The sequence below is a fragment of the Cavia porcellus genome, unplaced genomic scaffold, assembly GCF_034190915.1.
Source record: "Cavia porcellus strain 051 isolate PalLab524CR breed Dunkin Hartley unplaced genomic scaffold, mCavPor4.1 scaffold_27, whole genome shotgun sequence".
Taxonomy (NCBI): domain Eukaryota; kingdom Metazoa; phylum Chordata; class Mammalia; order Rodentia; family Caviidae; genus Cavia; species Cavia porcellus.
In genome coordinates, this window is record NW_026947510.1 from 32,584,683 (window position 1) to 32,596,679 (window position 11,997).

Genomic DNA, 11,997 nt, shown 5'->3' on the forward strand with positions numbered 1-11,997 from the left:
CTTTTATTAGCCTCAGTATCAGTATCACCACTAATAGCCAAGTAATTATACAAAGCTCAGTATCAGTATCACCAATATCCAAGTAATTATACAAAGCTAGCAAACAATTTCACCCTTCCTTCACCTTCCCTCCACAACCTGAGGATGAAATCCAGAGCCTTGTAAATGCTACACATGAACTGTACCACTGAGTTACATTCCCAGCTCCCTCTTTGTAAAATATAACTTCAGTGTTTGTTGGCTAAATATAACCTTCTAACATGAACATTCTCACACAGAAAAGTTTCACAGCATAAAAATGAGATTAAGATTGTTAACAGTCATGCAACAACCCTGTGTGCATGTACACACACACACACACACACACACACACACATACACACACATGCGTGCACAAGCACACACACACACAGTTGTTAGTCAAGGAAAATTAACTGCAAGATTTTCTCAAGATTTTGCTTAAACATCAAAAAGTAAATTTCAAACAGTTGAACATAAAAATTTCAACACAGGCTGGTCCGAGTACAGTGGTGTTTACAACTAATTGATCACAACCAGTTACAGATTTCTTTGTTCCTTCTCCACTCCCACTGCTTCACTTAACTAGCCTTAAAAGAAACATTTTCTGGGGCTGGGGATTTAGCTCAGCTGCATAAGCACCTGCCTTGCAAGCAGGCAGTCCCCGGTACCAATAAAAAGGAAAAAGACAAAAAAAAATTTTTTTCAACACAAAATAAGTTCTTAACATAGAAAAAAAAGGAAAATATTTTTAAATTTTTGGTGTGCATAAAGTCTTACTAGTCAAAAATATGCTAAACAAAGTTAAAGTATGATCAACAGAGAGCCTAGAAATGACAATACTGGTTACAACTAACCATAAACTTAAAAAGTAAAACATATATGGTGCCTTTTCTCTATCAAATTGGTAAAATTTTCAAAAATCAAATCATGGGAAATTAGCTGATAAGAAGGGAAATTGGTAAAGTTATTATAACTCGGGCCCCGGTATTAAATTCAAGGAAGCAAGAGACTGAAAATTTAGGTAGCAAAGGCTTTATTTCCAGTCTCCGGGAGCCAATTTGGAGACTGTGTCTCAGAGACTGAAGGGAGGACTTTAAAAAGAGGCTGGAGGAAAAGGGCGGGGGGAGAAACAAAGAAACCTGCAGAGCCATCAAACTTGTTGACCCGAGTCTGGAAACTGTATTGCTGTCCACTTAGCTCTGACAATCTCAAGAGTTTCTGGTGTTTCTCAAATTATTCCCATCCTACAGACTGACATTATCTCAGAGTGGCACATCTGCAGCAATATTTGGAGAAGAAAGTGGAGAGTTAATTATCCCAGGACAGCTCGTTTTTGCTAGTGGGTGCGAAGGGGTCAAGAGTTACAAGAAGCTGAAACTTAAGTTTTACAAAGATCTGATATCTAACTCATTTGATGCATACAGAGCAAAAGGAAAGCATTGATTGGGGTTTGGGACATAGTATTTCCCATTAATTTCTTTGAAGCTAAACAGTTCTTAAAATTGGGGCAGGCTCATTTTATGACAGATCATCACCGGGTCGGGAAGAGGTCACCAGAAACCCAAATTCTTTATGGCCTCGATAGATAGGTGAGGGGAGAGGGAGGCAATAAGGCGCCATACAGAACAGAAAACGGCGGTTATGTGTCAAGGTCAGGTAAAGGGTTAAACTCATATGCAAATCTCTCTACACACAAGCAAGTTACTTTAAACAAGTGTAAATTAGTGGGCCATCCTAGTTTTCTTTAGCTCTTTAGCGGAGAATAGAGGAGCCTAACAGTGATTAACAACCCTTGTTAGCTTGTTTTAGCACAACTTCTGTAGTTTGTAGAGGGCAACAATGGTTAACATATCAATTAGGTGAGATTCTTGCAATTCTTTACAAAGGAGAGTATTGCTCAACATATCAATTAGGTCACTTAACATGTCAGTTAGGGAAATAGGATAAAAAACACATTTAGTAAGCCACGTTGCAGGTTTGCTATAATACACATAATAATGAAGGGAGTACAACATTTTCTTAGAGTACAACAAAAGTATTTTAGAAAACTGACATGATAGTAACTATAAAAGTTTTTAATGTATTAATTCTTTGATGTAGCAAGTGCACAGCACAGATGCATTAATGAAAATACTGCCACAATTCTGCATTTGGGGTGAGTTTCAAATTATTGGCCATGTACAGTCTGCTTGCTTGCTCTGAAATCTGGGGGTGGAGGACAGAGTCTCAAGCCCTTCATTTATTTTAGCAGCCATGTTTAATGTGACCCCAGTATGAACAGGCATTGGGAGTGGGAGTTTTTTCAGTTCAACAGTGTGAGACGTCTAGACAGCATATTTTTATACAGGTATTTCAATTAAATATTTTGTGTATAAAAACACTGCCAGAATTTTGCTCAGTGGTTCTAGCACTTGCCTGGTAAGTGTGAGGTCATGAGTTCAAGTCCCAGTACCAAAATAGAAAAAAAAAACCTGCTACATTCCCCACAGTGTGTTTACATAAAGACAATCATTAAATTTCATAGGTTGTAGTAAATAGTTTCAGTTCAGGAATTAATTGTTCTGCATAACAAGGTAAGGCCTGGTGAGATACAAATATTAGTCCTCTTCAGAAAACAAAAGAAGCAAGTAGATTTTAACTGAAATAAAACACCAACTAGCAATTTAATAATAATAACAATATTATTAAATTTCATTAATAATAAAACAATAATAATTTAATAATAATGTACAGCAAATATATTGTTAGAATTGAAACCATTTAAGCATTTCTTTATGCTTTTATCTCTGTCCATTTAAATATCTTTTTCTAGGTAAAAGCGATAATGAGATGGTACAAATGAGAAACACTCTGAGAACATCTGTGTGGGCGCATATTATCCTGACTCCACAACTCCAGATGTTACCCAAGATTCCTGTGCAAAGCTAAAGCCAGGACACTTTTGGATTGGAGGAATATAGTTATGTGACTAAGTGAACTTCCCAGATTTGAAGGTGGTTAATATATAACCAGCTGAAATGTCCTTCATTGTCATCACTAACAGGAAACAGCCAAACGTTCTGTTTATTCAGTCAAAGTGAACTAAATGTAAAACTGACAAGTTGTATTCAGTTCCTGGCAGCCACCATTGCAATATAGGGGAAATTTTTTTAAGCCCCATCCACTACCTTATCTTGATTTTTTTCTCAATTCCCAAATAGTTCTTTGTTCTAATGCCACATGTTTTCTAGTATTTTGATGCCTTACTTTTCTTTACATGCACAGCCTTTATTTTCACCTTACTTTCTTTACTTCACCCTTCAAGTAGCAAATATTTGCTAAATTCTGCAAAGCTGTTAGAACTTGTTCAAGTTGTATGCTCTATTTTCTATCAAGGACTTCAGGTAAACTAAGATACACACACACATCAGAAATGCTGATGGATGCTATTCTGATCACAAAACCCAAAGCAGATATGAATTAGACCCTTTCTCAGTTCATAAGATTCAAAATAGTATTAATATTAATTCATATTGGCATGGTAACTTTTGCAATTCTAAAACTGTTTTCCATAGCATCTCACACAAAATACATAGATATTATTTCTGCTGAATTTACTGGCAAGGCAGCTGAGGCTCAGAGCAGTTTGTGAAGTTATCCAGGACCACACAGCTCTGTCAAAACTGAGGCTCAAGTGCTCTGGCTCCTCAGTGGTCCAGACATTTTCTTTGCTCCCTCACATTTTCCCCTTAGTAAACAGGAATTTTAGAAACTTTCCTCTTAATTTATGAATATGTAAAAATGGAGTCCCTTCTGAAGATGACACCCCATGCACATTCTTTATTTTTTTAATATTAATACACATTAATTGTACATATCAGTAAGATTCAGTGTGTACTTCTACATATTCATAAAGCACACACCTTCCTTTATCCACCTATCTCCTCTCACACCATTCTCAACCACTATTTATCCTATTTTAATTTGTTTGACTCTTTTTAGCTTTCTCATATGAGAAACTGTGGTGCGTGCTTTTCTATGTCTGGTTTATTCACTTAACATACTGTCTTCCATTTCCATCCATTCTGTTGCAAATGACAAGATTTCATTCTTTTTTTTTTTTTTTTTTGTCTGTTTGTTTGTTTTGTTTTGGTACTGAGGCTCGAACTCATGACCTTGTACTTGCCAGGCAGGTGCATATGCCACTGAGTTAAATCCCCAGCCCTTCATTCTTTATATAGGTGAAAGATATTCCATTGCACATACATTGTTTTCCTGGTGCCAGAGATTGAAACCAGAATCTTCACTGAGCTACATCCCTATCCTTTTTTATTTTTTATTTTGAGACAAGATTTTACGAAGTTGCTAAACGTCCCAGGTTGTGTTCCAACTTGTGATCCACTTGCCTCAACTTTCCAGAGTGCTGGGGTTATGAGCGAGGTGCACACCATCCCTTAAGACACCACACCTCACAGTCTCAGAATCTTCACTCTCGGATATCCCTTCTCACTCCAGCCTTCTTTTCATCTGCTCTCTCCACTCTGTACTTACAGACGCAATGTGTCATTTACACTTGGTCAAGTCTTTCTCCTATTAAAGACATGTTCATTTCTGCCAGGCATTGCCTTATCTTTTTTTCTCATCCTTTAGATAAATGCTGCAGAACTATCTCCAGTTTCTCACAATTCCCTCACTCCTTAAGAAGTTGGCATCAAGCTTCTTCCCTCCATCCATACCGAAATAGCCAGAACCCACTGTACTGGTTGTAAAATCCACAGAAAAAACTTATCAAGTTATAATTTGATTTCACAGTGACATCTGACATGAAAAACCAGGATTCAGCAATATTATTAATCACAACTTCTAACGAGGTATGAAATGAAAGCAATTAACATTTATCTTTTCTATTTTAAGTAATTAACCTTGCAAATAAGTTTTCACTTATTTTAGCATTTTCAAAACAACTTAAAATTGTTATATTTTGAATATGAATTATAAAATCTTCCAATCTTTGGTAGCATTTTCTTTATTTTGTACCCTATTAACATTGATGACTTGGCTGAAAAGCACTATTCCTGTGATCTAGTAAAATTCTTCTGGTGATTCTTGCTAAAATGGTCCCTGCCTTGGGAGGCAGAAACACTTCCTACCCACTATTCTGACTGTTTCTCCTTTTCTGTTTTTTCCTGTGGTCCACTGCTCCATTTGCATATTTATTTTTTAAATCTATCATCATTCATCAGAATTTCTGGTAGAAAGAGGGCGTCTCATGTTACCTACCCATCAGTAAGACAAGAATATTCCTGTGCCCTTGCCTCCGGCTCTTTTCTCTTTACATCATATTTTAAATATTATCATCCATTTTCAAGGCATCAGCTCTCCCACTAAACTAATAAATCTCTAAACTGTACAAGAAGGCCAGACCCTGGACAGGTAATTTGGTGGTATTCTGGTTGCTTTAACTTTAACTGACAATAAAAAGTCAGGTACATATTCAATAGTCTGTTTTCAATGTAACTCTACAACCACTTTTTTGCAGTGTAACACTGTAACCCAGGGCACTCAAGGATGAAAGTGAGTGAGGTAAAGATAGTAATAAAGAAAGAGAAACTTAGGATACAGGCTTAACTGCTAGAAAATAGATCTCAAAATACAGAGACTCAACTAACAGAAAGTATTTATCTCTAATCTGACAGCCTAGTCATTTGATGATTCAGGGGTTCAGGCCATGTCTTATTATTCTGCATTCCATGGCATTAGGGCTTCACTTTGTGGTCAAATGTTAAACTTTCTGTGACTGTTAGCACTTTCTAAAATTGTATTCCTTATCTTCTCTAGCCCAGGCCCACCTGTCTTTCCTTCTGCTGCTGCCAATCTGTCTCCTCTGTTTTACTCAGTGAAAGGCAGCACAATTCACTCAGTGGCCAGTTGAAAAATTAAAGGCCACATTTTTATTCTTCATGATTGCTTAAACATGATATAGATCTACAACCTCCTTCGAATCCAAGCATGCATGTCCTTGTTCCATGTGCCATCAACTCTCGCCTGAATTACTGCAGGAGCTCCCCCAAGCTCTCTGTCTCCAGGGCTGCTTCCTTCTTGTCACTCTTCCCAATTTCTATAAAAGCAAGCTTGCCAGGAAATAAATCTGTAGTCAGTCTACCAACTACTCCCCCAAAGACTTGGGGATTGCCAACGAATTCCATCCCAGTTTAAAACAGCTTTCTTCATTCACACTTCAAGGCATATGGGCATGTCCTTCATGCCAAACAGTTTTCGTTTCACTGATGATTGTCATGATTGGTCTCGCCTCTGAGCACTTGCATGCATCAGGCCCTAGGCTCAGAATGTTTCCTTCATGTTCTCTTCCTCTAGCTAGTCACTGCTCAAACTCAAAAAGGGGCCCTTTTTTGCTCTCAGAGTCCTGAACTTCTCCAATAATGACCTCTGATTATTTGTGGTATTTGGGGCATATTGCCTGTTTTTATTCCCATAATATTCCCATGACCTTTTAGTGAATACCCATTTCTACTTATTCGACCATTTTATGTCTAGAATCTTGCATGATGTGTAATCCTAGCAGCATCAATAAATTAAAAATAACAAAATATTGCATGAATAGATGGATGGATGAATTAATGAAATTGCTTATATGCCTTATAAATGGGAAAGAAGTATCACACTTAGAAGGCAGGAAGGAAATTTGTATAGTGGATGATAGTTGAGATCTTGAGGAATAATAGGTCAAAACATTTTTGAAGTCCTATTATTTCTCCTTCCATCTTTTCACATGCTAAAGCAGGGAACTATTTCCTATTATTACTTTCCCACAGCCTGCCTCTTGGTCTGCAATTCAGTAAATATCCACAAGGTCAAAGCTGGCTAGCTGGATCCAGCAGCATTTCCACAGAGGACTACTGAATTCTGAAACTCAGCCATTAATTAAGGCTGACATCTCTGCTGGTGAATTTGCAGACACATCGGCTTGAAATGAAATACCTTTTGACCTAACTAGTGTTGTTTAAAGTGTAGCTTATCCTGACAGTTACTCATACCAGAAATATGACAAGAGCCATACAGGCACTGTGGAAGGTTTATGGGGATGAGAAAGAAAAGAGGTTAAAAAGCTGATTAGATGCCTCACTGTAAAATCCCAGAAAAAGGGAGCACTAACGGGAATACGATTTATCCCTCCAGGAATTCTGGTTAGCCGGCCAGGAATTAACCTTGACCACAATTAGGCCATCAATGACCCTTTCAGAGAAGGTCCAGAGACCTCAGCTTTGTTTAGAGAACTTGTGGGAGTGGAACTTCCTGTTTGCACAGAGGGGAGCATAAAGCTCAGTTGCTGGGGAAAACTAAGACCAGATAGATTGTAGGGAGTGAGGTACAGGACAGACTCTGAAACATGGGGAATAAGAAACTTCTCCATCCAAATCCTGTTCTCCTCCTCCTAATTCTCCTGGCTGCAGATGCCTCCATCTCTGGAAAACCGTGAGTTCCACACAAGCCATGGAGCCTGAACTTAAAGAATCCTTTCCTGTAGTTCAGATTCTCTAATATCATTCATTTGCCTTTCTATGAATTTGTCATCTTCGTATTTCTAAAGTTGCTTCCAACTGTGAGATTTTGTAAATCTTGTTTATTCTTTCTTCACTTAGTCGTAGGAATTTCTCTCAAACTCTTTGGATCTCTGTACTTCTAAATTTCAAATTTCCTTGGTGATAGGTAAAGCTTTTCTCAGGGGCATCAGAAATCAATGCTTTTTTAAGCTAATCAATTTTCAGATCCTCAGGTTTCTCTAGATCCAATGAGATTGCATGTTTTATCTTATATTGCCTTCTTTTTCATAATTCTCCATATTCTATTTTGTAAAATGAAGTCAAACCTCTCCCTCAACTAGATCTTACCATGGAATTAAGTAATCCATCACTAGGGTACCAAATAAAAAAGAATCTGAAATGTTGGTGTTGACCATCAGTAATTTTTCAAATCCAATACTGAATGCTTTGAAACATTTAAGTAAAAAGTGGTGACAGGAAAACAGCATTTCTAACTGCCATTTACTTCTTTTATAGAAATAATTCTTAGCACTTACATCTACAAAAGCTAATAATAATGACAATGTTAATGTTAGACTTTGTTTAATTCTAACAATGAATAATATCCATCCTTATATAGATAAATGCCCTGAGGGAGAAGGGAACAGATTGTCATTCTCATTAAATATGTGCTTCAAGAATATTTTGATTTTATACCTAATATATATGGGTCATTAATATATCTGTTTTGATCAACATTATAATAATAATTTTGAAAATAACCTAAAGAATATTTAATATTTGCAAACTATTGTCACATTATATTTAAAAGAAGAGTTAATATTAAACTTATATTTCACATATAATATTACATATTATACCTATATAGGTAGAGATTTATTAATAAAAAGTAAAAGCAATCCATAAAAGAGTTTAAAGCATAAAAATCAAAAGAGAAATGTCTTAGTAAGCACCATGGAAATTCAAATTCAAGGAAGAAAAGGGGGAAAATGTTAAATCTTTGATCATGACAAAATAATTTTTGGTGTGTTTTTGAATAGGTGCTATTGGGAATCTTATCTCTATAATATTTAAGATTCTATGGCAAGATTACAAAATAATATGTCATAATCTAAAATATATCTTGTACTATTACTTAAAATTGTGAAAAATGCATTTTTACTTGAAAAGATGTAAGAGGTGCATGGTGTTAAACAATTATTTTAGGCGTTTTGTTCAAAAATATTTGAAAACTTCAGGGCCATCTTCAATTATGTGTCAGGGTATTAAGAAGTCTCTGTCCTACTCATAAGTTACCAAGTCTCAAACTCAATCACAAGAAGGCAATTTTTGATTAAACTTTTCTATGGCCATGAATTGAAAAGCAAGTATTTCAGATTCAAACATACAATGCTGGGTAACACACAGACTTCGTTACCACAACTAAGACTAAACTAATGCCTCACTTTCCTTTAGTCTCAGATTCCATATTTACAAAGAGGAAGCAAGTGATAGCTATATAATTGCCACAGGTTGTTGAGCACACACAAATATACTTAATAAAAGTTCTATGATTCAGTTTTCCTGGTGCCCACCAGCCTAAGACTCTGCTTGCTTTTTACTGCAATCTTAACGTATAGTAGACTTACAATGTAAGTGAATATAATTAACATACTTTATTCTAATTCAGGTGCTCACTTATTGTGGCTCCTTAAAGTGAATTATATCTGCAAAGTGAGCCTCTTGTTCACTGCCATGGCATGTGACAAAAAGAGGAAATGATCCTTACATATGCCATTCAGCGGCAGTTTCACTCTCCTCAGTGTGACTTCTCTTGGTGAAGCATTTGTGATGGAAGGTAGTATCAATAGCAATGTCTCCCTTCCTCTCTCTCCTCTAACTCGAAATCTTCATCCTCAGACAATATATGGTGTTGGTGCCCTCCCTGCTCCACTCTGGAACCCCTGAAAAAATCTGCCTCCTTCTGACTCAACTGAATGAGACAGTGACTGTAAAGGCTTCCTTGGATACTATTAGGGAAAACGGAAGTCTCTTCATGAACATGGTGGCAGAGAAGGATTTATTCCAATGTGTCGCCTTCACTGTGAGTATGGCTGTTTGACTCCATATGTTCACTTCTACAGATCAGGTCTAGGGATCTAGAACTGTCATTAAATATGAGCTTCAAGAATATTTTAATGTGATCCCTAGTATGTATGGATCATTAATATATTTACTTTGTCTTGATCAGTAGTATAATAGTAATTTTGAAAATAATCATTAAAAATATTTAATACAAATTTATTGTCTTGATCAGTAGTATAATAGTAATTTTGAAAATAATCATTAAAAATATTTAATACAAATTTATGGTCACATTATGTCTAAAAGAAGTTAATATTAAGTTTGTATTTCCACATATATTACATATTTTATATATGTGTGTATACATATATATTTAAAAGAGAGATCTGTTAAAAAAAGTAACAGTGATTCATAAAAGCATGTAAAGCATAAAAATCAAAAGAGAAATTTCTACTTAGTAAAAGGCTTAAGGTTACGGTTATGATTAGGGTTAGAGAAAGTTGTTAAGAATCTAAATGTAGCGACTAAGTATAGAAATCAAAAAGCAGTAGAAAAATTCCCACCCAAGAGAGACAAATATTTACTGATCATTAACCTAATGAGCAAAGAGAAGAAGTCTATTAGTCCGGAAAAAAACATTAGATACAATAAAAATGAGACTTCTTAAAATAAAAATAAATTATAAAATAGACTAGGTCAAGGCTCACCATGAGTGGTGGACTGACAGGCCAGGCGTGGTGCCTTGCCCAGCACTCAGGAGGCTGAGGCAAGAGGATCATTGCGAGTTCGAGACCATCTTAGGCTACAAAGTGAGGTCAATGCCTGCCTCAACTGCATAGAGAGACCCTGTCTCAAAAAGACAAAGAAAAAAGAAATTATCCTGGGCAGATGTCCAATTTCTCTTCAGAGCTGTGTATACAGAGGACTTACAACTTAGTGCCCATAAGATAGTTTTTCATAAGCTTAAGACACGTTTCTACCATACCCTTTTATCACATGGAATCAACCTGGCAGAGCTCTTGAGGTAAATGAATCCAGACTGTATTGTCTGAGCTACGTAAGTGAAGATGTGGTTCTCAGTTATAACCTCTATTACTAATGTATTTTTTCCTCCTTGTGTTCTGTCTTCCCTTTGGTAAAAATGCAAAAGTGATCACTGTTTGCCCCCAAGTTTCCCAATTAAGAATGAGGCAGTGAGATTAGGTAAAAAGGGCACCATCTCAAGAGAGGAAAGAAACAGGCATAAGGGAGGAGAACTGAAGGCTGAACAGGTCCTCAGGATCTCTTCTTTATTTCAGGTGCCCCAGTCTCCATACCCTGAGGCGGTTATGTTCCTCACTGTTGAAGTGGAAGGACCAACTCATGGATTCAGGAGTCGGAAAACGGTGTTGGTTAAAAGCAAAGACAGTCTGGTTTTTGTCCAGACAGACAAACCCATCTATAAGCCAGGGCAGACAGGTATGACAAGTCTGCAGTAAGGACATTGAAAACAAAACCTCTTTCTTCCTTGAGACTCCTTTGATCAAAGTCCCTATAAACCTAGTTCCCTAATAGTTTACCAAAGGCCTTCTCAAGTTTGGTGGCCTCATGGAAAATATTCTCATTTCAGTGAAAGCTCGTGTTGTCTCATTGGATGAAAACTTTCGCCCCCTAAATGAGTTGGTGAGTTTCCTATTTATATAAGAGTAATATTTTCATATAAATTGGCTTTGTTTTCCTTCTTAGCACTTACCACCCTAAGACAGATAGGTGGATAGATAGACACATACATAAATACATACATACATACATACATACATATGAGACAGAGAAAGATAAAGTTCTTTTTCTTTTCTGTCCACCCCTGTTGGAATGTAAGCTCCATGAGAACAGACCTATCATTCTTTTGTATATTATTATATTCTCAGCTTTTTGAATGATACACAGTACACAGTCTGTATGCAATGAATATTACTGTTGGGGAGCCACTCCTACTTGTACTCATTTTTAGAACTAGTCAATTAGTCTGTGACCCAAATTTATAATTGGATCCAAACATAATTACTTCCACTTTCATAGGTGTTTATTTCTCAGTCTACAAAATTGCAGAGCAAAGGAATATTGTTCACTGGGAATTACAAGCACTTGAGTGTTGTCAGTAAAACTCATTTTTCATAGCAGTACATACATATATTTGCTGTTGATGGACCTCTTAACATCTTGAATTGGATTAATTCTAAGTTATGTAAAGTTTAACCTGAAATGTTTATTAGAGAAAGAGTTATTCTACATGTATGGAGAGCTGTTCTACTTAATCTGAGTTGGGAATATTTGATAACAATTATAAACTCCTCTTTTTTTCTTCTTTCAGTTTCCACTAATATTCATTCAG

The 11,997-nt window shown here is 36.4% G+C and overlaps 1 protein-coding gene across 2 annotated transcripts in view; it reads left to right on the plus strand.

The window, feature by feature from the left end:
* Positions 1 to 7,310: 7,310 nt before the first annotated feature.
* Positions 7,311 to 11,997, plus strand: part of LOC100192394 (alpha-macroglobulin) — a 48,781-nt gene continuing 44,094 nt past the window's right edge. Inside the window, exons 1-5 of one of the 2 annotated variants that reach the window (XM_063237570.1) lie at positions 7,311 to 7,494; positions 9,462 to 9,645; positions 10,925 to 11,084; positions 11,236 to 11,288; positions 11,977 to 11,997. In XM_063237570.1, coding sequence (XP_063093640.1) covers positions 7,409 to 7,494; positions 9,462 to 9,645; positions 10,925 to 11,084; positions 11,236 to 11,288; positions 11,977 to 11,997 — 504 coding nt within the window. In that variant the 5' untranslated portion in view covers positions 7,311 to 7,408. 2 annotated transcript variants of the gene reach the window in all.